General features: G+C 46.8%; 1 protein-coding gene across 3 annotated transcripts; it reads right to left on the minus strand.

The window, feature by feature from the left end:
- Positions 1-26,830, minus strand: LOC307245808 (RNA-binding protein with serine-rich domain 1-like). 3 transcript variants are annotated; one of them, XM_080021491.1, is made up of 7 exons: positions 26,792-26,830; positions 26,182-26,328; positions 22,505-22,672; positions 22,225-22,318; positions 2,458-2,611; positions 2,146-2,287; positions 1-474 (listed from the first exon to the last, which is right to left on the minus strand). In XM_080021491.1, coding segments are annotated over exons 1-7 (807 nt in total). In that variant the 5' UTR covers positions 26,794-26,830; the 3' UTR covers positions 1-374. The 3 variants fall into 3 exon arrangements, with proteins under 3 accessions (XP_079877617.1, XP_079877616.1, XP_079877618.1); XM_080021490.1 differs by having other exon boundaries at positions 22,216-22,318; XM_080021492.1 differs by lacking the exon at positions 2,146-2,287 and having other exon boundaries at positions 22,216-22,318.

A 26,830-nucleotide genomic window follows, 5' to 3' on the forward strand; every position in this document is an offset into this window, starting at 1 on the left:
TCAATGAGAAACAGCAACATTTAATTCACAAACTTCACTGTCGAAACCAAATTTAAATCCAAAACCCTTGAGCAGTTTCGCCATGTGGTATTTGAAACTAATCCCGTCACACAGGCCTGCATGTTAGACTATATTACGAAAGAACATAAAAACAAGGCATACAATCCTCTGAAACACACAAAAAAACTAAACACTATCAAATGTAGAGGGTCAAATTTGCCACTCGAATTACACTAAGCTGTGGTGGGAATTCAGATGCTCCAGCTCAGACAGTCATCACCGTTTAGGAAGGAAAACATAAGTTGCAAAAAGGCATGGTATGTATAGAACTTGAGGAGAATGTGGGGATGTGGGTAATCATGTGGAGGTGGGTTCTAGCGAGAGGAGTTGGAGCTGGAACGCGACCGGTGGCGTCGACGACCAGGAGAGCGTGACCTGCGTCGCACTGGGGAGCGTCGCCGCGGTGACCGAGACCTGAGAGAGCAAGAGAGGCAGAAGAAGAGACAAGAGAGGGATCATTGGGGTGAGGGTTCAACAGATGTGGATAATAATTCTCTAACAGGGGCAGTGGCTCAGGCGGTAAACCCGGATTCTAGTAAGTGGAAGGTTGCTGGTTTGATCCCTGGCCAATGCACAGGAAAGAAGGACAGATTATGGTGCACACAGAGGGGAAAAAATGATGAAATTTTGATAATTTGTTGGCAAGTGATTGCCGGGCTTGCCCAACTGAAGATTCAGTCAATTATCAGCGGTTCACTACCATCAGTTGAATATATAATTGTGGTGGATGGGATAGTTTGAGCAACCACACCTGACGCTTGTTGGTTGGGCTAACGAGCGGCAGGTTTTAAAACCCCATCCACATACTCGGGATAGAAGCCTCGTCATGACATGTTCCATCTGCTCTTGGCTAATTCCACTTAGCCTCAGCTCTACAATAAACTGGTGTTAACAACCCCCCGTCGTCTGTGTATCTGTGCCTTAAGGCCCTGAAAACGCCACTTGGGTGGCGTGTGGTGGTGAAACTGGCGCCTGATCAGGGACTCTCCGGCACGTGGAGGGGACACAAAAGCCCTAGCACGAACCCTCTCCCCTGGGTGCTGCTGCTGCCGGGAGCACAGCAGCTCCCACGGCGCACCACAGTTAGCTTCTCCCCCAGCATGCATCGCTGGGACCAGCCAGGCCACCCCTTTAAGCAGCCCTCGCAGCAGCCAAGTCCAGGCAGGGAATCACCAGTCAACGCAGCAGCCTGAGGCCCCACGCTCCTGAATCACCAGTCAACGCAGCAGCCTGAGGCCCCACACTCCGGAAGGGAGGAGGGGATAGTCCGTCTGCGCCCTGGTGGAAGGAGGCCAGTGACCGTGCTGCTCCGGGAAACCCAGGTCTCTGGAAGGGGACCTGGGCATTTGTTCATATAAGGTAGGGGAACCCTGTTTCAGTCTGGCTTTGGCCAGGAATTCTTCCTGGCCTCAGTTTGGTGTTGGTTTGAGCAGCCACAGCTGATGCTCACTGGTTGGGCTAACAAGCAGTAGGTTTAAAACCCCACACGCAGGAGAGGAGTCAAGACATGTTCAATCTACTCCTGGCTAATTCCACCTAGCCTTCTCTCTACAATAAACTGGTGTTAACAACCCCCGTCGTCTGTGCTGGAGGGTCCTGAAAACACCACTTGGACGGCGTGTGCTGGCGAAAACTGCCACAATAATATCTATATAAAAAATACAAAAGTTCGTCCAAATACCAGCGCTTAACTCATGGCGTTAAACATTTCAAAAAGGACTGAGTTCCTGAGGCTCCTTCAAGGTCTAAATTGATGCCCAAATCTGAAAATAGGAATTATTTAATAAACCTATGTTTATTAAACAAATTTGTGTTTTTACTGTTAACATTTGGTTTCCTTCCATTAATGTAAAGCTCTTTGAGTTGCATGTTGTGTATGAGGGGTGCTATACAAATGAAAGTGTTAAAAAAAAAGACAATTTTACAAAAACAAACAGGTATGGACCACCTGGAATACATTTAAGGGCCCCTAGTGGGCCATGGAACACGGTTTGGGAACATACCAAATCATTGTTATTAAACCAGTGCCAGTGAATTCTGAAGTAGCTAACTGAAAGTAGATAATTTTTGCAAGATTTCCCTCACCGTCTCCTCATTCGGGGCGGGGTGCGCCGCCACACTGGGGGCGGCGGGGGCATCCTTCGGGGTGGTGTAAGCCTGCGGGGGGGAGGGCGAATCCGGCGAGCCAGCAAGGCAGTGGCCGTTATCTCCTGTCCATCAATCTGACCTATATCATAAATAATAATAGATGCGCCTCATTCAGCAAACATGATTAGAAATGGTCTCTCCCTGATCTGATAACAAAGATGGATCTCCAATGCTCTCCAGTACCTGGCTCCCTCTCTCGCAACACATTCAAACCACGTACACACTTCTCTTTCCTCCAATTCGGCATACCTCCGTCCATGTGCTTAAGGGCCTTTTCTGCTTCCTCAGGGCTCTCAAACTCCACGTAGGCGTAGCCCTTGGAGAGGTGTGGGTGGAGACGGTTCATGGGCATGTCGATCATCTTGATCTTGCCATAGGTGGAGAAGATCTCCTGGATGTGCTCCTGGAAAGCCAAGCAAGGAATTGTTAAAAAGCCACCAGGTCACCATAAGTAGTAGCATCTGAGCAACCACGAAAACATAAAATTTGGCATTTTAATATGGTGTTATAATTGTGTCCTAATACAGAGAGCGCAATGGGATCTTGAACACAGAAAGATATTTTACAAGCACATCAATTTGAGCAAACAAAAACCCATTCTGTGCACAATAAATGTATTTGCTTTTATCCATATTAACGTGCAATACTCGTGCCATGCCCTCTAAGCCTCTTGCTCGGTTCACTCAGCTTTCTCTCTCGATCAAGTCTCCAGTCTGTGCGCGCTCGCTCAAAACACTGCATGTGCTGTGTTTTGAGCGAGGGGCGATAGTGGCGCCGCCCCTAGCGGTCGCCTGCACCGGCGCTCCGGTTACTTTCTTACTTCTTAGTATTTTTTTCCTTTTCTATCATAATGTTCGCCAAAAAAACATCAACAATTAACTCATACGACCGCGATGCACTCATGGCTATAAAGATTTCCCTAAACAAACAACTTTGGGACTTTTTATCCATGGGAGCAGAGTGGCCGGCGGAAATCCTACGCGGGAACACTCTCAACAACTACAACAAAAATGGAGCCGCTGTTCCACGAGCGGGCCCACGAGGAAGCACCGAGGTAAACGAGGCGGCATTCGGGTCAGAATGAGGACGCAACCTTACCGTCCACCTCTGCCAAGCATCCTTCTTGCTAACGTCCAGTCCCTGGAGAACAAGATGGATGAACTTCGAGTGAGGATTCAATTCCAGCGAGACACGAGGAACTGTTGCGTCCTCTGTCTGACGGAAACATGGCTGAACCCACTGGTGCCGGATGAAGCCATACGTCCAGCCGAGGCCTTCTCCGTGTTCCGCGGCGACAGAACGGGAGAGTCGGGGAAATCCAAAGGTGGAGGCGTCTGCCTAATGGTAAACAACCGCTGGTGTAACGCCAACAACACCAAATTCCTCTCCCACTCGCCGAACCTGGAACAGCTGACCATACTATGCCGTCCATTTTATCTCCCCCGGGAATTCAGCACGGTCATCATTACAGCCATTTATATGCCACCGCAAGCGGATACCGACGCAGCTCTGTCGGTTCTGTATGATGTGTTGTGCGGATTTCAGAACAGACATCCCGACGCGGTTGTGGTGGTGACTGGGGACTTTAACAGGGCCAACCTTAAAAAAGTTCTGCCGAATTTCCACCAACACATCACGTGTGCCACCAGGGGAGACAGAACTCTGGACCATTGTTACACTCCATACAAGAACGGATACAAGCCCGTCTCGCTCCCTGCTTTCGGGAAATCAGATCACGCCGCAATCTCGCTCCTTCCTGTTTACAGGCCTCTGATCTGGTGATGACGAAGGAAGTGAAGCAGTGGACGGACCAATCAGAGGCTGCGCTTCAGGACGCTCTGACTGACGTAGACTGGGACATGTTCCAAACAAGTTCAAGTGACGTCAGCGAGTTCACGGAGGTTGTAGTAAGTTTTGTGGCTACGCTAGCGGATGAAATCATTCCCACGCTGAAAGTTCGGATATTTCCAAACCAGAAACCATGGGTTGATACATCCATCCGCTGCGCTCTGAATGCGCGCACGGCCGCTTACAACGACGGTCTTGTATCTGATAACATGGACAATTACAAAGCGGCGTCGTACAATCTGCAGAGGGCGGTGAGGGACGCTAAACGGACGTACAGAGAGGCCGTGGAGCTACAGATGGAGCGGGGGGACACAAGACGCTTGTGGGAGGGGCTGCGAACAATAACAAACTACAAGAGCAGCTCCTCCCCAGCCACGAGTGTGGACGCCTCCCTGGCCAACCAACTGAACTCCTTTTATGCGCGGTTCGAGTCTGGCAGCAACACCACTAGCTCGCCGGCTAATTGGAGTTACACCGCTGGGGATGAGCGCGCACTCTCAGTGTCCATGCACGAGGTCAGGAGGGCTTTGATGCGGGTGAACACCAGGAAAGCTGCGGGCCCAGATGGCATATCTGGGCGAGTACTGAAGACCTGTGCTAACCAGCTAGCTCCGGTGTTCACCACAATATTCAACATCTCCCTGGCTGAGTCAGTGGTCCCGTCCTGTTTCAAGAGGTCCACCGTCGTTCCTGTGCCGAAGATCGCCTCTCCAGCCTGCCTGAATGACTACCGTCCGGTGGCCCTCACCTCGGTGGTCATGAAGTGTTTCGAGAGGCTGATTAAGGATTACATCTGCGCCTCCCTTCCCCGCACCTTGGACCCGTTGCAGTTCGCGTACCGGCAGAACAGATCCACGGATGACGCGGTCTCCCAGGTACTGCACACCACGCTCACGCACCTGGATGGCCAGAAGGGGGCCTATGTGAGAATGCTGTTCATCGATTATAGTTCAGCTTTCAACACCATAGTCCCCACCAGACTGGCTGTCAAGCTGATGGAGCTCGGATTGAATGGTCCGCTGTGCACCTGGATCCTGGACTTCCTCACAGGCCGCCCCCAGGTGGTCAAGGTGGGGAAGTACATGTCAAGCTCCCTCATCCTGAATACAGGATCCCCCCAGGGCTGCATCCTCAGCCCCCTACTGTACTCCCTGTACACACATGACTGTGTGGCCAGGTCCAGCTCCAACACCATCATCAAGTTTGCTGACGACACCGTGGTCGTAGGCCTGATCACCGACTGCGATGAGAAGGCCTACCGCGAGGAGGTGGCTGACCTGTCACTCTGGTGCCAGGACAGCAGCCTACACCTGAACGTCAGCAAAACCAAGGAGCTGATTGTGGACTTTAGGCGTGGATCACAATCGAGGACGCACGCGCCCTTGTCGATTAATGGGACTTCTGTCGATAGGGTGAGCAGCTTCAGATATCTGGGAGTCCACATCACAGAGGACTTAACATGGACTGTTCACACAGACACTCTGGTGAGAAAGGCGAGGCAGCGTCTCTACCACCTCAGGCAGCTGAGGAAATTCCGGGTCTCGGTGAGGATCCTCAAGTCCTTCTACTCTGGAGCAGTGGAGAGCATCCTGACAGGCAACATCACTGCCTGGTTTGGGAACTGTACTGCCCAGGACAGGCGGGCCCTGCAGAGGGCTGTGCGTTCAGCTGAATGTACCACTGGAACTACCCTCCCCCCCTTGCAGGAGTTATACACCAGGAGGTGTAGTAGCAGAGCCCGTAGGATCATGAAGGATCCTCATCACCCCAACAACGGACTGTTTCAGCTGCTGCGGTCAGGCAAGCGCCTCCGCAGTCACACAGCGAGAACAGAGAGACTGAGACCGAGTTTTTTCCCGCACGCCATTAGAACTGTCAACGCTGACCTCACCAGGGGTCCTAACTGAGCCATACACTAGGCTCCACTACCTACTGTACTGTATGTAGCATACTGTACCGCATACTGTATCACTGTTCAGGGTTGTTCGTGATGCCGTATTGCTGCGCCGTACTGTTGTATACTGTGCTGTATTATCCCAAACACAACTCCCTCTATTCACATTCACATGCCACCTAAATTCACATGCCACTTTAAATGCACATATCTGTATATACATAGGCATATTCCTTCTATTCCATTTTATTTCAATTTATTTTTATTGTATTTTATTCTATAGATTTTTATCTTATTCTATAAGTATTCCACTTACTGTATTACGTTTTAGGAGTCAGTCGGTCTATTAGAAAGGAATTTTCTGCTTTTTATTTTATTTTTCATTTTTTCCTAGGACACATTGTGTGCTATCACCGGGTGCGTTGCATTACATTTCACTGCATATATGTATGAAAGTATGTATATGTATGTGACAAATAAAAAATCTTGAATCTTGACATCGTTAGAAATATGCCACTAAATCAGCCTATCTGAGAATTGGAGGAGGTAAATTCTGATTGGCTGTTTCATCTCCAAAAACGCTGCAGCGTCACCGAACGCAGCTCCACCCCTGCAGCATTATAAAAAAGATAACTGACAAGGAGTCTGAAGCCTGAAGTTGGCTCCTTATTCACAGAACCAACTTCAGTTTTCAGTTAAGCAGCTGTTCGGTCAGCTGTCACGTTCAGAATGTTTTCACTGTTTTGAATAATTTGTTTTCTATCAGAGAGCTCCATTCTGATACAGTATCACAGACTGTTGTTTAGTCAAGGATCAACAAAGTACACAAACAATATTAAAATAAGTTTCATTAATTATATCTTCACCTCAATAGAATGGATCTTTTTAAGGACGATCACGTCCACACAAAATACGAAGGATCCTGCCGAATTTCCATAAACGTTTGACTCACACTGCACTCCCGCAATGCATTCACCACCTGATGGTCAGTGAGTCCAACACATGCATATACTATTGAGTCACCTCCTCCATCCCCTACTGCAGGCCCCTCAGCTCTACTGAATGGAACTGGCATGTCTTCCACTACAAACTACACAACCATTCCTGTTGTATTCCTTCCTGTCCATTGCTAGACCTTATATACAACGTTCAAAGCGTACTGTAGTTACTTCACATCTAATTACAGTTCCCCTCCAGTCCCATACCACGCCCCCCCTTATTGCATACAACAGTCTAACCCAGCTTCCTTATTTAATCCACATTCTTTAACAAAGATAGAAAAGGTCTATGGAAGGAATTGATCTAATCTTATCCAATAGCAGTGATAAAATTGTTGCTTCTGGTGTCTTTGACCTTGTATTTAGACCCTTGCCCCATAGCCTGCATTAGGGTTTAGCCAGCCCCCCCCACACCCACACACAAAAACTTGAAGCCTATTATATAGATTCGTTACACAGAGTGAAATATTACAAGCCTTTATTTCTTGAAATTTTGATGACTGTGGCTATAGATAATAAAAAACCCAAATTCAGTGTATCAGAAAATTAGAATATTACATAAGTTTGAAGTTTGCTGGCCAATCAAGCACAGTAACACCATGGTCATTGAACCAGATTATGGTACCTTTGGCAGTGTGGGCAGGTGCCAAGTCCTGCTGTAAAATGAAATCAGCATCTCCATAAAGCTTCAGCAGAAGGAAGCATGAGGTGTTCTAAAATTTCCTGGTAGATGGCTGTGTTGACTGTGGACTTCAAAGAACACAGTGGACTGACACCAGCAGATGACATGGCAGCCCAAATCATCACTGACTGTTGAAACTTCACACTGTACATCAAGCAATGTGGATTCTGTGCCTCTCCACTTTTTGTCAAGACTCTGGGACCTTGACTTACAAATGACTTGCAAAATTTACTTTCATCTGAAAAGAGGACTATGGCCCACTGAGCAACAGTCCAGTTTTTTTTGTCCACAGCCCAGGTAAGACGCTTCTGACGTTGTCTCTGGTTCAGGAGTGGCTTGACACAAGGAATGCAACATTTGTAGCCCATGCCTAGGATTCGTCTGTGCGTAGTGGCTCTTGATGCGCTGACTCCAGCCTCAGTCCACTCCTTGTAAAGCTCCCCCAAATTCTTGAATGGATTTTGCTTTACAATCCTCTCAAGGCTGCGGTTATCCCTTTTGCTGGTGCACCTTTTCTACCACACTTTTTCCTTCCACTCAACTTTCTATGAATATGCTTGGATATAGCACTCTGAACAACCAGCTTCTTTAGCAATGACCTTTTGTGGCTTACCCTCCTTGTGGAGAGTGTCAATGACTGTCTTCTGGACATCTGTCAACTCAGCAGTCTTCCCCATGATTGTGTAGCCTACTGACCCAGACAGAGACCATTTAAAGGCTCAGGATACCTTTGCAGGTGTTAAGTTAATTAGCTGATTAGGGTGTGACACCATGACTTTCCAATATTGTACATTTTCACAATATTCTTATTTTCTGAGACTGAATTTGGGGTTTTTCGTTATCTATAGCCACAATCATCGAAATTTCAGGAAATAAAAGGCTTGAAATGTTTCACTCTAGGTGTAATGAATCTATATAATATATGGGTTTCACTTTCTGAAATGAGTGACAAATATTGAACTTTTTCATTAAATTCAAATTTTAACACACACGCGCGCGATTACATTTATGGAAAAAGTTCTTGCTACAGTGATAAATCATGAAAGTAGGGCATTTAAGTAGAAGCATGCAATGGTGATTTCCTCATCTCAAACAATTTATTGAAACAAAAGCCAACAACAGTGGTGGGAATACCACAACAAAAAATGTCAATGTCTCAATAACTTGTCATGTGCCCTTGCGCATCAATTACAGCTTGACAACGACGTCTCATGCTGTTCACAAGTCGACTTATTGTCTGCTGAGGCATGGCACCCCACTCTTCTTGAAGGGCGGCCCTCAGGTCACTGAGGTTCTGGGGTACAGAGTTACGAGCCTCTACACAGCGACTCAGCTGATCCCATAGGTTTTCTATGGGATTCAGGTCTGGAGAAAGTGCAGGCCACTCCATTTAAGGTACCCACGACCTCATTGAGCTGGAGCATTGTCGTCCATGAAGATGAAATGAGGCCTGTGGTGTTTATGCAGGGGCACAATGACTGGATTAATGATGTTATTCAGGTAGTATGGGCTTGTCACTGTACCATTCACAAAGTGTAGGGCAGTTCTGTATTGACTAGACACACCTGCCCACACTAACACCACCACCACCAAAGGCTCATCTGGTGACAACAGTGGCTGATGCATAGCGCTCTCCTTGACGTCTCCAACATCGTTGGCGGCCATCATTTCTGCTTGACGCGAATTGACTTTCATCAGAGAACAGCACTGAGGCCCACTGGTCCCTCGTCCAGCGTCAATGCCCGTGCAAGACGATGATGCCTGTGCCTGGTGGTGTGGTCAGGTACCCTTGCAGGTACCTGACCTTTGGCCACATCCCACACTGATGACCGCTTCATTGTGAACAGTGCCGTGCGGAACCGGATGATGAATGCCACTCAACTCTAGGCACATTTAAGGGAGGTGAGAGGCACCCAACTGTCACATCAGACCATTCAAAACCGTTTACATCAGCGTGGTCTGCGTGCTAGACGACCTGCAAGGGTACCTGACCACACCACCAGACACAGGCATCATCGTCTTGCACGGGCCAGGAAGCATTGACGCTGGATGAGGGACCAGTGGGCCTCAGTGCTGTTCTCTGATGAAAGTCGATCCACGTTGAGCAGAAATGATGGCCACCAACGATGTTGGAGACGGCAAGGAGAGCGCCATGCATCAGCCACTGTTGTCACCAGACGAGCCTTTGGTGGTGGTGGTGTTACAATGTGGGCAGGTGTGTCTAGTCAATACAGAACTGCCCTACACTTTGTGAATGGTACAGTGACAAGCCCATACTTGTTACATGAACAACACAGGCCTAATTTCATCTTCATGGACAACAATGCTCCAGCTCATCGAGGTCGCATCATTAGGGAACGGCTGCTGGAGACTGGGGTACCTTAAATGGAGTGGCCCACACTTTCTCCAGACCTGAATCCCATAGAAAACCTATGGGATCAGCTGAGTGGCCGTGTAGAGGCTCGTCACTCTGTACCCCAGAACCTCAATGACCTGAGGGCCGCCCTTCAAGAAGAGTGGGGGGCCATGCCTCAGCAGACAATAAGTCGACTTGTGAACAGCATGAGACGTCGTTGTCAAGCTGTAATTGATGCTCAAGGGCACATGACAAGTTATTGAGACATTGACATTGTTTGTTGTGGTATACCCACCACTGTTGTTGGCTTTTGTTTCAATCAATTGTTTGAGATGAGGAAATCACCATTGCATGCTTCTACTTAAATGCCCTACTTTCATTATCACTGTAGTGTGAACTTTTTACATTTTCCATTAATTTCACCCAAAAGCCAAATATCCCTAACTTTTTGTGAGTAGTGTATATAGGAGAGGTGAGCATGCTGTGAGAATCGCGAGAAGACGGAAGCGAGTAGTGAGCGGAGACCCAACATGACAGCGCTCTGCTACACTAACGCGGTAGCTCCACCTCAGACAAAATAATAAAGCGAATTGCAAATACACACACACACACACACACACACACACACACACATGCAAAAAGGTATTTAGTCAGCCACCAATTGTGCAAGTTCTCCAACTTAAAAAGATGAGAGAGGCCTGTAATTTTCATCATAGGTACACTTCGACGATGAGAGACAGAATGGGGGGAAAGAATCCAGGAAATCACTCATCCAGGATTTTTAATTAATGAATTGGTAAATTCCTCTGTAAAATAAGTATTTGGTCACCTACAAACAAGCAAGATTTTTGGCTTTCACAGAGCTTTAACTTTTTATTTAAGAGGCTCCTCTGTCCTCCACTTGTTACCTGTATTAATGGCACCTGTTTGAACTCGTTATCAGTATAAAAGACACCTGTCCACAACCTCAGTCACACTCCAAACTCCACTATGGCCAAGACCAAAGAGCTGTCAAAGGACACCAGAAACAAAATTGTAGACCTGCACCAGGCTGGGAAGACTGAATCTGCAATAGGTAAGCAGCTTGTTGTGAAGAAATCAACTGTGGGAGCAATTATTAGAAAATGGAGACATACAAGACCACTGATTATCTACTTGATCTGGGGCTCCACACAAGATCTCACCCCGTGGGGTCAAAATGATCACAAGAACGGTGAGCAAACATCCCAGAACCACACGGGGGACCTAGTGAATGACCTGCAGAGAGCTGGGACCAAAGTAACAAAGGCTACCATCAGTAACGCACTACGCCGCCAGGGACTCAAATCCTGCAGTGCCAGACGTGTCCCCCTGCTTAAGCCAGTACATGGCCAGGCCCGTCTGAAGTTTGCTAGAGAGCATTTGGCTGATCCAGAAGTGGATTGGGAGAATGTCATATGGTCAGATGAAACCAAAATAGAACTTTTTGGTAAAAACTCAACTTGTCGTGTTTGGAGGAGAAAGAAAGCTGAGTTGCATCCAAAGAACACCATACCTACTGTGAAGCATGGGGGTGGACACATCATGCTTTGGGGCTGTTTTTCTGCAAAGGGACCAGGACGACTGATCCGTGTAAAGGAAAGAATGGGGCCATGTATCGTGAGATTTCGAGTGAAAACTTCCTTCCATCAGCAAGGGCATTGAAGATGAAACGTGGCTGGGTCTTTCAGCATGACAATGATCCCAAACACACCGCCCGGGCAACGAAGGAGTGGCTTCGTAAGAAGCATTTCAAGGTCCTGGAGTGGCCTAGCCAGTCTCCAGATCTCAACCCCATAGAAAATCTTTGGAGGGAGTTGAAAGTCCGTGTTGCCCAGCGACAGCCCCAAAACATCACTGCTCTAGAGGAGATCTGCATGGAGGAATGGGCTAAAATACCAGCAACAGTGTGTGAAAACCTTGTGAAGACTTACAGAAAACGTTTGACCTCTGTCATTGCAAACAAAGGGTATATAACAAAGTATTGAGATGAACTTTTGTTATTGACCAAATACTTATTTTCCACCATAATTTGCAAATAAATTATTTAAAAAAAATCAGACAATGTGATTTTCTGGATTTGTTTTTCCTCATTTTGTCTCTCATAGTTGAGGTATACCTATGATGAAAATAACAGGCCTCTGATCTTTTAAAGTGGGAGAAATTGCACAATTGGTGGCTGACTAAATACTTTTTTGCCCCACTGTGTGTGTGTGTGTGTGTGTGTGTGTGTGTGTGTGTGTGTGTGTGTATATATATATATATATATATATATATATATATATATATATATATATATATATATATATATATATATATATATATATATATATATTTAAAAAAAGGGAACACCGCGCAAAACCAAAATTGAGGACCTCAAGGATTATATCCTGCCTGTTGGTTTTTTTAATCCGGCCCGCCGAAGATTGGTACAGATAGGGTTAGGGTTTATGACTGCATTAATTTCACCTTGACCTGTAATGCCTGGCGTTTCCACCAGGTGGCGCATTAGGCACAGTGACTTGATTTTGCGTAGCCCGAGCTACTCTGTTATTACTCTGCTACTACTCTGAGCCCATCTGTAACAATGAGTGGGCCAAAGAAAAGTCGACAGTGAGTGCCGAGTGTTTAATAGGGAATGGACAACTAAATACTTTTTTACTCAAGTCCAGTCAAAGGCTGCATGTCTTATTTGCCAAGAAACGATTGCGGTTTTAAAGGAATACAACATCAGCCGTCACTTTTTCACCAAGCGTGCTAATTACGGCAACAACCAATCAACGCATAACGGACGGCTACTGCTCAGGGGTTGGCAGCTGGCTTGCAAGCTCAGCAAAACACCTTTATCCAACAAACTGCCATCCAAGTATCAAGCACGAAGGCAAGTTATTTGCTGGCATTCAAATTAGCAAAAGCCGTGGAATCCCTAAAAGGGAAAACACGGGGAGAGGACTTGTATGACAGTGTGTCGGCGGTCATCAAGAGGCACAAGCTACCTTGGAGTACGCTCGCCAACGTTACCACAGTCGGATCGCCAAATCTGACGGGAAAAAACGTCGGACTGCTCGAAAGAATCCAGGGGAGGGTGAAAGAGGACAACCCTGAGCAGGAGGTTATTTTACTAGACTGCATAATTCACCAGGAAGCACTGTGTAAATCCAGATTGCAGCTTGACCACATGGTGAAGCCAGACGTTAACTTTATTCGAGCGAGGGGACTTCACCATCGTCAGTTTAATAAGTTTCTTGAAGAAACTTACGCTGATCACAGGGACTTGCTTTACCATTCTAATGTCCGCTGGTTAATGGTCATTCGAGTGCGCATGCGCGAAAGCTGCCTGTTACGTTGCTCTCATTTTGAGTCTGCTTTTTAACTTTCTTAACCTCTATTTCTTTTGTTCGTTCTTGTTTTTTTCACTCCAACTCTGTGAAGTCCTGCTCTCTCTAACAAAGTTTTTTTTTTTTATAAAGTTTTCATGTTTTTTTTTTGTGTTGTTTTTATTATGCCGCTTCCACCGGGACACGCTGCCTTTGTTTACTCTGGAGATCAACTGATCGCGCTAATGCCACCCGGCATAGTGGCCAGACCAGCTGATATACATTCTGAACTCTGGAAGAAAACACATCGGGGATGCAGAGGAGGGAAGCAACGTCGGGGGATGAGTGGAGGGTCGAAACGGGACGGGCTTATGGAGAGGAGAAGATTTAAGCCGTGTCTCCCCTCTGTTGTTATGGGAAACGTACGGTCTCTTAGCAACAAAATGGACGAGCTAACGCGGACCACGCAGAGTACCGGGAGTGCAGTCTGATGTGTTTCACTGAGACATGGCTGCACAGGGACATTACGGACAAGAACGTCTCTGTTGATGGCTTCCACACCGTCCGGGCGGACCGGGATTGTACTGAGAGCGGTTAGCGGAAAGGCAGGGGGCTTGCCGTTCTAGTTAACAGCAGATGGTGTAATCCTGGTCACATCACCATGAAAGAACAGCTCTGTAGCCCGGATGCTGAACTGCTGGCCGTTGGACTCTGTCCATACTATCTGCCTAGAGAGATCCCGCATGTCAACATCGTTGTCCTGTACATCCCTCCCTCTGCAAACCCAACATCTGCCTGCAGCATCATACACACCACCATCTCCAAACTTCAAACTCAACACCCCAGTGCCCTCATCATCATGTCGGGAGACTTTAACCATGTCACCATGAGTAGAGTTCTGCCGACTTTCAAACAGTACGTGAGCTGTCCTACCAGAAAGGAGAGGACCCTGGACCTGATGTATGCTAACATTAAGGATGCATACATCTCTTCGCTCCCCCCTCTGGGCAGGTCAGATCACAACCTGGTTCACCTCAAACCCTGCTATGTGCCTCTGGTGACGAGGAAGCCTACGACCACAAGGACTGTAAGGAGGTGGTCGGAGGAGGCTTATGAGGCACTGCAGGACTGCTTTGAAGTGACTGGCCCACATTCTGTTAGCCCCACGGGGAGGACATTGATGGGCTCACGGAGTGCATCACGGACTATATCAACTTCTGTGTGGACTGCAATGTCCCAGCTCGGACTATCACCTGTTACGCCAACAATAAACCATGGATCACTAAGGACATTAAGGCCATCCTGAACGAAGAGGCTGTTCAGAGATGGCCACAGTGATGAGGTGAGAGGAGTGCAGGGGGTACTCAAACTGCATGAGAACCATCACTGGGTTCCAGAAGACTGGTGGCATGGGGTTGGACGCCCGTGCGGACCGGGCCAATGAACTGAACCTATTTTTCAATAGGTTTGATACTGCGGCCCATCCCCCACAAGTCTCTGCTGCCGGCTGCTCAACAACTACTGCCACTTTACCCTCCTCCTTACAGGCCCCTTGTCTGCTCCTCACCGCCTCAATTCACACCCACCTACTCTACCCCTCCCCCTGCTCTCCATCATGTCCTCCACAACCTGAGGACACCACCCCTCCCCCAACTGTCACCTCTACAGTGTCCTTCACGCCTGACCTGGTGAGAAGACAGCTGACGAGACTCCACTCTGGCAAAGCTGCAGGCCCCGACGGTGTATTTCCCAGGGTGCTTAAAGCCTGTGCCCCCCAGCTGTGTGGAGTACTCAGTCAAGTCTTCAGCCTGAGCCTGCACCTCCAGAGGGTCCCTGTGCTGTGGAAGACGTCCTGCCTCGTTCCTGTGCCGAAGACGCCGCATCCCAGCGGCCCTCAGGACTGCAGACCGGTGGCTCTGACGTCCCACATCATGAAGACCTTCAAGAGGCTCGTCCGGAGCAGCTAAGGCCTATGGTCAGGCCTTTCACTGATCCACTGCAGTTACCAGCCCCGCCTGGGAGTTGAGGACAGCATCATCTACCTGCTGAACAGAGTCTACACTCATCTGGACAAGCCGGCAAGCACTGTGAGAGTCATGTTCTTTGATTTCTCCAGTGCTTTCAACACCATCCGTCCGGCTCTACTGGGTGAGAAGATGGCTGCGATGCAGATGGAGGCCCCCATCGTGTCCTGGATTGTTGATTACCTGACGGGCAGACCACAGTATGTACGCCTACAGAACTGCGTGTCGGGCAGGGTAGTCAGCAACACTGGAGCCCCACAGGGGACTGTCCTCTCTCCCTTCCTCTTCACCCTCTTCACCTCAGACTTCAACTATTGCACTCTGAGTCCTGCCACCTTCAGAAGTTTTCTGATGACTCAGCAAAAGTTGGTTGTATTAAAAAGGGTGATGAGAGTGAATACAGGACTGTTGTAGGCAACTTTGTCACCTGGAGTGAGCTGAACCATCTGCAGCTCAATGTGACTAAGACAAAGGAGCTCATAGTGGATCTGAGGAGGAAAAAAAAAATCTGTGACCCCTGTTTCCATCCAGGGGGAACCTGTGGACACTGTGGAGGAGTACAAGTACCTGGGGGTGTACCTCAATAACAAGTTGGACTGGACCAGAAACACCGCGGCAGTCTACAAAAAGGGCCAAAGCCGACTATTTCCTACGGAGGCTGAGGTCCTTTAACATCTGCCGGACGATGCTGAGGATGTTCTATGAGTCTGTTGTGGCCAGTCCGATCTTCTTCGCTGTCACATGCTGGGGCAGTGGGGTGATGGTCGCAGACAACAACAGACTAAAACTAATCAGGAGGGCCGGTGATGTCGTAGGAGAGGAGCTGGACACCCTGACGACTGTGGTAGAGAGGAGGATGCTGTCCAGGCTTCAGTCCATCTTGGACAATGTCTTACACCCTCTCTACGACACACTGGCCCAGCAGAGGAGCACCTTCTGCAGAAGACTCCTTTTACCCAGATGCACCACAGGAAATCATTCCTGCCTGTGGTCATCAATCTCTACAACGCCTATCTCAGAGAGTTAGACACCCCCTCTCTGTAATCTGACCTCAAAACACGGTTATCCACTTCTGCACTTTCTTCTTGCACATTTTACACTTTACTATGTGTATTTAGATATGTTTATTTATCTATAAATATGTTTCTTAATAATTATTATATGTTGTATGTTAATATGTTGTATGTATATTGGAGCTGTAACAAAAGTAATTTCCCCCTGGGATTATTAAAGTATTTCTGATTAAGTTTGGGGAAAGTATGTCAACGAGTGGGGGAGCTCAAACAGGAGATTATGTCATTTTTGGAGCTACTTGAGAACGCTGACAAGTTTCCTGAGCTGAGTGACGGATTGGATTTGTGATTTAGATTTTGCTGTGGACATACTGACACACATGAATGAGCTGAACATGAAGCTACAAGGGAAAGACTAGTTTGTGCATGAAATGCATACAAACGTCAGAGCCATCAAAACCAAGCTAGCTTTACTCTCAAAGCAAATATCAAACAAGTCATCTGCTCATTTCCCCACACTGGCTACGTTGAAAGAGGCCCAACAACATGTGAATTCTGCCATCAGTTCTCTGATTTTGGAAAAATTGACAAGTCACTTCAGCTGGTGTCATGTCCCTTCTCACAAGACCCTGAAACGGCGCCACAGGAGTTGCAGTTGGAACTGATTGATCTCCAATGTGACACTGTCTTAAAGGAGAAGTTCAACTCTCTTAAACTGGATGAGTTTTATGCTTCATTAAGCGCAGCCAAATTTCCAAACATCCAGAAGATGGCACAGAGGATGCTGGTGTTGTTTGGCTGTACGTATGATTGTGAACAGACTTTTAGTGTGATGAACACCAACGAAGCACCCCACAGATCCCAGATGAGTGATGAACACCTCAGATCTGTTCTGAGAATTGCCAAAACACCAGACTCCGATGCACTGGCAAAAATGGGTGATCAACAACACTGTTCCCACTAAAAGGTAAGTGTATTAACACTGTAATGCTTTTTTTCTGTTTATGTTTGATATGTATGCGTCTTGTGCTGACCCAGCCCATCTGTCAAATTTTAAAAGTCAATGTGGCCCCTGAGCCAAAAAGTTTGCCCACCCCTGGGTTAGTGTCTTGGATGAGATTAACAAGCTGGACATGCTCAGTCCACTTCTCCGAGACATTACCGAGATCAAAGCCAGTTTTGATTTCCTGCACCGCGGCGTTTCATAATGATTAATGGGATTTTAGGTAACAACAAATTAACCATAGCTAATATTTATGGCCCCAATGAGGATGACCCAAATTTCTTTCACAATATATTTTCAAAACTTTTAGAATTTAAGACCGAAATTAAGACCGTTCTCAAACCAGAAATATTTCCAAATCCTGGCGTTCGGACACTGTAAAACAATACATGAGTGATCTTGCTCTTGGGATTTGTTGGCCATCAAATAACCCACATTCTAGAGAATACACATATTACTCATCACCCCTCTAAAGTTTCTCTAGAATCGACCTTTTCTTAACAAGTAACTCTGCACTGTCCAAAATCACTAATCCAGAAATCCGCCCTATTGTAATTACCGATCAGGGGCCGATTAGTTTCAACCTGATAAATGAAACAAACCGGAACACTCCCGACAGGTGGCAGTTTAACACCACACTTTTGACAGATCAAGAATTTAATCATTTATTTTCAAGAGAATGGACTTCCTTCATTGAACTGAAGGACTCTCTAGAAATATCACCATCCTAACTTTGGGAAATAGCTAAGGCAGTTCTAAGAGGTAGTATTATTTCATTCTCCACTCAAGAAAAAGAAAGGACAAGAATACCAAAATAAACTCGAACAGCGACTGAAGGAGTTGCATTCCCAACAAGTCCACTAATCTTCTGAGCAAATCCGAAATGAGATCACGACAATTACATCGCAACTTGAAACTATCATCCATCAAAAGACACAATTCCTTATGACACAGACAAGAGCAAATTATTTTGAATTCAATGACAAATCAGGTAAATTTCTTGCCAATCAATTGAAACGTGATAGTGAAAAATCACTTATTACAGCCATCAAAGATTCACAGGGTAGAATAACATACTCTCCGCAAGACATCAATAACATATTTAGAGACTTTTACAAGAACCTAAATCACTCGGATAATGAATCGAATATATCAAACTGACACTGACACAGCATGACTCATTCCTTGATGATATCGACCTTCCTAAACTTTCGATGGAGCAGGCTACCACCTTTGATCAACCACTTACTCTTGAAGAACTCAGGAAAGAGCTCTTTTCTATGCCCAACAATAAATCACCTGGATCAGATGGCTACCCAATGGAATTTTATAAACACTTCTGGCCACTTATCTCCCCATTATTCATCAGAATGGCTACAGAGGTCAAGTCAACCCCCACCATGCCTCAGCACATGAACACTGCTCTTATTTAGGTTTTGCTCAAACCCAAAGCTGGCGTCCGTGTATGGGTTCTGGGCGTGGTTGTGGGTTCTGGGGCTCGGGCTGGAGGCAGGGGGTGTGGGTCGCTGGTTCGGGTCTCGGGCCCCGTGGTCGGCGGGCCGCTGGGGTCGCCCGGGGTGGCTGGGCCTGCGTGTCCCTCTGCATACCGTGGGGGGGTTGCCTGTCGTGCTGGGGCTGGTTAGGCGTTCCGTCTGGGACTGTCAACCTGAGTCCTGAACCTGGCTGGCTGTGCTAGGCGCGGCTAGCACAGGCTCACCATGTGCCTTCCATCCGTGGGTGGCGGTCTCCTGTCATCCCACCGGGCTGCCGAGGTACCTTCCCTCTGACGCTCTGGTTGCGCAGGGTGCTCGTCACTGGGGGGGTCGGGCTGTGGATGGGGGTGCCGTCTGCCGCCCTCTGTTCTGTAGTCCGCATGCCCGGCGGCTGGGGGCTGACCCAGGGGCCTGAGTGGGCGTGGAGCTGCCCGACATGGCGGACGGGGTCCTGACGGCTTGCGCCTGGTGGCTTGGGATGTGCTGCGACCTGGCGGGGCTGCGGAGAGCGCCGCCGGGTGCCTTCTGGGGCCCCTGGGGGGACTGCTTGTCGCTGTGGGCGTGGGTTGGGGTGTGGGGGGCAGCTGTTGGCCTTTTGCTTCTGCAGCGGGCGCCCCGGGTGCTGGGGGTGGCGGAGGGCCTGTATACCTGGCGGCCCCCCCCTTTGCGGGGCGTGGGTGGGCGTCGGAGTCTTGCCGGCGCACCCATGGGGCAGGCGGCTCGGGCGGGGTGTTGGTCTGTCACCGCGGGGCCCGTGATCCGGGCCCGCGATCCGTGCCTTGCACCCATGGCCCGGGTTCTGTGCCAGCGGCTGCGTCTTGTGCCTGCGCCGGGGGTTGGTTGTATGTGCGCGCCCCTGGGGCGCAGGGTCTCCTCGTGCTCCCTGGGACATGGTCATGCTCCTCGGGCTGGACATGGGAGTTGCTCCATGGCCCTCTCGCTTCTCTGGGGTACCCAGGGATCTCCTGCAGCCGGGGGTTGTCCGCGGGGCTGTGGAGTTCGGGGGGCTTCGGGGCCCCTTGCGCTGCTTGGACGCGCCGCGACATAATACCGACCTTCTACACCAGTACCAATGGGTATAAGTCATGTCCACACACACACACACACACACACACACACACACACACACACACACACACACACACACACACACACACACACACACACACACACACACACACACACACACACACACACACACACACACACACACACGTTTGTGTTTGCAGCGATGTTTGCAAAGACCCACATGGCCTGAAGATCCACCAGGCCAAAATGGGATGCGACAGTGGCAGGAGGAGCCAGGCCCGGAGCCAACCCACAGTGCTCGGAAACTCCAGGTGACAAGCCTCAGCCCCACGCATTTCAGAACATCGTCAGGTCAAGTGGCCCCAAGTAAGTAAGGAGAAGGAGTGGGTCCAGTTTGACGAAGACGCTGATTCCATCTTAGAAGCAATAGCCAAGGGGGAATCAATCAATCAATGACCACCACCATTGTCTCTCTAGCTGGAGGGCTGGAGGAAAAGAAAGCAGCAAAGGCCCCATACACCATTAGCAACAGAGCGCCCAAGATCCTCCAGCTCAGGTAGGAGCTGAAGACCCTGAGGCGACAGTACAAGGAGGCGAGTGAGGAAGAGTAGGGCGCTTTCTCAGAGCTTAGGCATATCCTCCGCAAAAAACTCACTACCTTTGTTGAGAGCTGAGTGGCATCGGAGGCAGAGGAAGGAGAGGGCCAAGAAGCGGACTGCCTTTTTAGCTAACCTGTTTTTGGTTTACCAAACAGCTGCTGGGGCAGAATGCAGTGGGGAGCTCACCTCCTCCAAAGCTGAGATTGACAACTACCTCAGAATCACCTTTAGTGATGCAATCAAGGAGCAAGATCAGGGCCAAAGCAAGTCCTTGATTAATCCCACCTTGAAAGAGATCCAGGAGGTGGTCAAAAAGGCACGAGCTAGCTCAGCCCTAGGACCGAGTGGGGTACCCAATAAGGTGAACAAGAGTTGCCCAAGGCTACTCCACAAGCTCTGGAGGATCCTGAAGGTTATCTGGAGGAGGGGCAGGGTTGCTCATCAGTGGAGTTGTGTGGATTCCAAAGAAGAAGTCAGAACTTCGACCACTTCATAAATCTCAGTGCGCAGTGTTAAAGAGAAGATATTCTTAAGCATTGTGTCAAGGCGCCTGCCAGACTTTCTCCTCGGGAATTCATCCGGACACCTTGGTCCAGAAAGGCAGGATGCTTCAAGGTTTGACGTGTTGCGCGTTCAGCGATGGTATTCTGCATACCTTGGTTGTAACAAGTGGTTATTTGAGTTACTGTTGCCTTTCTATCGTCTCGAACCAGTCTGCCCATTCTCCTGACCTCTGACAACAAGGCATTTTCGTCCACACAACTGCCGCTCTCTAGATATTCTCTTTTTTGGACCATTCATATGTATATAGACACTTTACCATTTTTTCGCATCATTTGAAGGTGGAGAATCAGAGCTTCCAAACAAGGTGTCACTTGTGCAAATCAAGCAAATGTTTTTAAAGCTATGACTTGTTAATGACAAGGGTGTGGCAAACTGTGATACCGAGATAATCACCTCCAAAGTTTTACCCACACCAGGTTCATTCACCAGCTCTCAGAATGCAAAAGGGGTTGGCGGACAAACAAAGCCTCAAGGCTAATTAACATACTGCTGAATGGGCCACAAACTGCTCAACAACACAACTACAATAATTTTGCTTTTTTAAAAGAAGTTTCATGTACCAGTCAGAATATACATGTTTTATAAAAGTGGAATTATTTTGGAGTTTAAAAGTATGGACAACACAACAAAATGTAGAGTCTAGAGTTTTTGTGGCAGTGGGACACACGCATGCAGGCACGTCTGTATGTGGGAGCCAATTGTATTTTGTTAAAAATGTTAAACATCCTAACCACTTTGATTATAGGAATCAAGACCATCAATATAATTAATTTCAAAAGGTCAAAAACGCCATGTTTTCCAGTGTTTTCCACACCAGAATGCACAAGTCTCTTGAACACAAAAATTACCCTCGAACCCACCGCTGTTTTAACTACCACAACCACTCCAAGACATAAATTCCACAGACAGCCAAGTTTTGTCCGCATATGGTTTTACAAGTTTTCCCAACACAACACCTAAATGCTACATTTTCATTGATTCAAATGCCCGATTATTTAGGGGGGGGGGACGACTCTATACGAGACTCTCTTTATGACGGACATACATTGAGGCATACATAATAATAAATCGATAAAAGTTGTAAGTGCAGGAGAGCTTCCCCTCTCAGTGGATTTAATTGTCTGATATGCCCGAATGGAATTTTATCAAATATGAGTTACATGATGTACCTTTATTACATTTCTGGTGAGGCGACCCAAGTAGACCTTAGTGGGTTTGGGAGTGGGGCTCCGACGGCGCCGGTCCCGGTCATCCTTTTTTACTGATTTAGACCTAAAGCACAGATCATAAAGAACATTTGAATCGCATGTTAAATATTAAGAAGGAAGCTTTTGTTATTGTGACACGAAACTCCCTAATTTCACAAGTTAGTGATTAGCCAAATTCGCCAAAACCTGGAGTAGAGCCTAGAGCCTTTATCAACATTTTGGAATCAACTAGCAAGCGATCGAATCTCACTTGGAGCGCGAGCGCCGTCTGTTGTCGTGGCGCCTGCGGCTCGGGCTTGGGGAGGAAGAGGATGAGGAGGAGGAGCGAGAGGTGGAGGAGCCAGAGCGGCTGGAACCAGAGGAACTGGAGCCGCTGGAGGAGCCCGAGCTTGAGCCTGAGCTGGAGCTGGAGCTGGACCTGTGCAGATAAAGTTATGAGAAAAGATTACGGCTGTCAGGTTGCACTGGATAAGCTTATCAAACGGAGACTCATCACTTCTGGCTAATCAAGCCAGGTTTATTTGTAGTATTTGATTGTTCAAGAACGATTCGTTCTTTTTGACCGAATCATTGAAGTGAACAAAATGAGCTGAATCCTCAACCAAAACGATTAGTTTGTTTAAGTCTCCGCCTTCCGCCAAAAGCTACTGAAAGAGGTCATCGCCGAACGAATCTGTAAGGGAACCCAAAGAAATGGCGGAAATAGTTCAGAACTGTTTCAGTCAGTTCTTTTAGTTCCTTAGATTCTTTCATTGATTCCCTCTTTAGTTATTTTAGTCAGGATGCTGTTATTTCAAAGCGTATTGTGCAGACATTTCATATGATTCATGCCTGTCAACATTGGGAATTATTAAGTGTTGCTAAAGTGTTGCTCGTTACTCACGGTTGCGCAGTTTTTCCCTTTGGTTTCGTTCAATTACAATAAATGTATCTCCAATAAGAACACTTATTATTGGTTTTGTTTGGAGAAATGTGGATCACGCAGCGATCCACTACACGTCCCCATTCCCCCATTTCTCTGCCGCACCAACCTTTTTGTATTTTAATTTTTTTTAGAAAGGTTAGAAATACGGACATTTATTATTTACGGGAAACAAACAACTTGGTGAACAACGGGAAAGAACAGTCAAATAAAAGATTTTGCACGGGCGAAACTCGTGCCCCGTTCCTACCTGCCTGTCCCAGTTCCTCCAAATAAAACAACTAAAAACAGTGTTCCCGGATAAAAAATAATGTATGATTCCCCTTATTTATAATTAGTGAAGTTCAATGAAAAAATACCGTAATTCTTCTTTCCGGGGAACAGTGCCCTAAAATTTTAATATTGTCCTATAATGGTTAATGATCGGTTAACGGAGTTGGCTATGTGACAGGAAAAAAAAATTCCAAATTAGCATGCCTCATTGTTATAAATAAGAAACTATAGCAGTCTTGCAAACAATTTGACAATGTATAGCAGGAGTGTCACACTTCTCCAAATCCACGATTTGATTTTGGATTTGAAGGTCACGATTCAATTGATATTTTCCTTTTCCCCAGCACTGACAACTATGCCATTGTTCAACTATCGAGTCTTGATTTGTAAAGAAAAAACACTTGTTTCTCAATAAGTGTAGCAGACCCCCCATGTTCTCACGGCCCGGTGGCAAATACCCTGAGCCCGTGGTTGGGAACCTCTGCACTAGAGGACATTCTGTCAGTGATGGTCGGGTTTATTTCTCACTTTCATTGCCACATTTTTGGAATTACTGGACATTCTGGTCAAAGGCTCCCTTTTACACACAAAGAAACGCTGAAGGAGAGGGAAATGCGGGAGCGCATCTCCGCCGATGCGGATTTCGCACAACGTAAGCGGGAAATATTTCTATGCAATCTACGTTCACAGTGCAACAAGCTGAATTAACTTATATTGAACTTTGTTGTTTTTTTGTAATACTCAAATATCGTTCCTGCAGCCCTAGTGCCAGGTGGGCGGGTGCAGTGTGCGTTGAGGGAAAAATTAAATAGTCCTCAAGTCCTTGGCTGTGCTAGATCAACCAAGAGATCCAAACTGATCACTTTAAGGCCTAGAGAAAATTGGCACTTGGGGCATTTTCTTGTAATTATGTCCTCTCTTTCATGAGCACTATCATTGGGTCGTTCACAAACAATCCGATTATTTTGAACTGTTCTTTTGTAGGAACGAAGGGAACCAAGTCTCGCTCAGGTGAAGAACTGTTCGTTTTTGCCAAGTTTTACAGACATATGTCGTGCTATTTGTTTAAGTTGCTTTCTCCTGCCGCCAGAAAACACCTGGCCAGCGCTGGCCGAAAAAGAACGTACTCACTGTCACATCAGGTTCACAAAGGCACACAGGCACTTTTGTGCAAAGGTTCAGATGGTGTTACTTTGATAAAACTTTTAGGTATTGTTTCAATAAGTCACTTTACCATTATTTGTGTGAAAAATACTATTTTATACCCGTTCTGCACAAAACCCACTATTATACTTGTTTTCCAATTTTTTGAATATTATCAAAATAAAGATAATACGAAATACAAAAACATACTTACATAGTGTCAAATAGGTTCACGTGTTATTAATGTCATTTGCCAAAGACAAAGACCCTTTCTTTTGAACGGCTCCCCAATTTTTAAATAAGTATAAACAAAAAACATTGAATATTTATCCTATACTTGTCTGTTTTACACTACTTTTCAGTTACTCACCAAAATATGCGCAGAAGTCCAACTAGGCATTATAAATCCATCCATGTCTGTTCATACTCGTGAAACACTGTTTTTATTTGCCTTATTAAGAGGAGAGGGACACACAGCCGCTCCCTCTCAAATGTCTTCATTCCGCATGGAGAGGGAGACAGGGGTGCATATTGCGCCCAAATCGCTTCCTCACAGGACTCATGAGTCCTGTGAGACGTACTTGTGGTTTTGAGCAACGATATTTACTTTATTTGAGGGCTTTAATGGATGATTGAAATTACATATGAATAGTCCCGGGGTAAATTTAATAATTTTTCGGTAGATACCAATCTTATAGGAACCAGTGCTATTCTGGTTCAGTGGTACCTCGACTTACGACTGCTATTCGTTCTATAAGAACGTTCATATGTTAAAACAGTCGTATGTTAAAACAGTCGTATGTCGAAGCAATTTTTCCCATATACACCACGCTCATTTTTTCTATGATTTCCTTCTTAGTTTCAATGGGAATCATTGCCTTTTTCTTTTCCCCATCATCCTTCTTCTTAGGACTCATCATGAAGATGAAAAAAACCTAAATACACAACACAAACACAGTAAATATGAAATAAATAGGGATTAGCCACGAACTATGTGCACACACCATGTAGGTCGCCCGTTGACGGACTGCTGACTGACTGCTGACTGGCTCCCGACTGGCTGGCGACGCGCCAACTGCAAATTTCCACGGTCGTTGCTTGGAGCAGTCGGTCGCAAGTAGATAAAAATTTTCGCGACTATCCTTACTCGTATCTTGGATTAGTCGTAAGTAGATACAGTTGTATGTCGAGGTACCACTGTACCAGGTTTCGGTGCCCAACCCAACGGGATGTTAAAATCAATATTAAGTGGTCAATGTTGATATTTTGATAAAAAACAACAACCTTAAAAATACATTAAAAGATGACGATGTTTAGGCCCAGTGGGGGGTCAACTCAAGCCCTGCGGCAATACACCGAAGGAAACCCTGTAGTGTATACAGTGCATTGGGAAAGTAATTCAGGCCCCTTCACTTTTTCCACATTTATTTATTTTTATATCCACTTTACTCTAAAATGGATTCAATTCATAAATTCTCTCAATCCACAAACAAGACTCCATGACCACAAAGCAAAAACGGCAGCACGTGAAGGAGGGTCATATTGCTAGCTATGGAAATCTACATGGTTCCAACTTAACCAACCCTCACCTGCTGCTCCCAGTAGAAGCACTGCGATGTTTGCGGTTCCTATCTCTGCCTCGGTCTTTCTCGGCTCCATCCTGAGTGACACCCGTTTTATCTTTCCCTCTGTCTTTAGTTTTGTCCTCTTCTTTCCTCTTCGTCGGAGAAGGAGCCCTGTTTGATGGAGGGTGGGAGAAAAAGTCAGGGTATAATTATAAATAAACAACAGCTGTGTGCACCCACTTCCGCTGGTTATCGTGGAAGTGGATGGTTAATAGCTGAAACGATGTAAGAAGGATTACAGTAACATAAGCAATTGTGTACATGGATGTTATTATTAAGCTACATTAAATACAGAATGCTACTTCACGTCGTTCACCCTTCAGCATTAATTTAAGTCATAATGTCGAAGGACAACACTGCCGCCGCATTAGTTAACTAACGTGCGATATTCATAAAAGCTAACACTAGCGCCGCGTGGTTTTCCGAATCAAAGGTAGAGGCGTTTTCAAATTCACGCACATTTTGTTTATTTTTTTTACATCTTTAATAAACAAATGCTCCCCGGAATTAAGGTTATAACCTCTGATGAGAAAAAAGAATGTCAAAACTGGTATGAACGCTAAAGCAGACATACATGTTTCTTTTCTCCGCTTAAACGTCGCATACAGATTAC

The sequence above is a fragment of the Zeus faber genome (genome assembly GCF_960531495.2).
Source record: "Zeus faber genome assembly, chromosome: 20".
In the NCBI taxonomy this organism is placed as follows: Eukaryota; Metazoa; Chordata; class Actinopteri; order Zeiformes; family Zeidae; genus Zeus; species Zeus faber.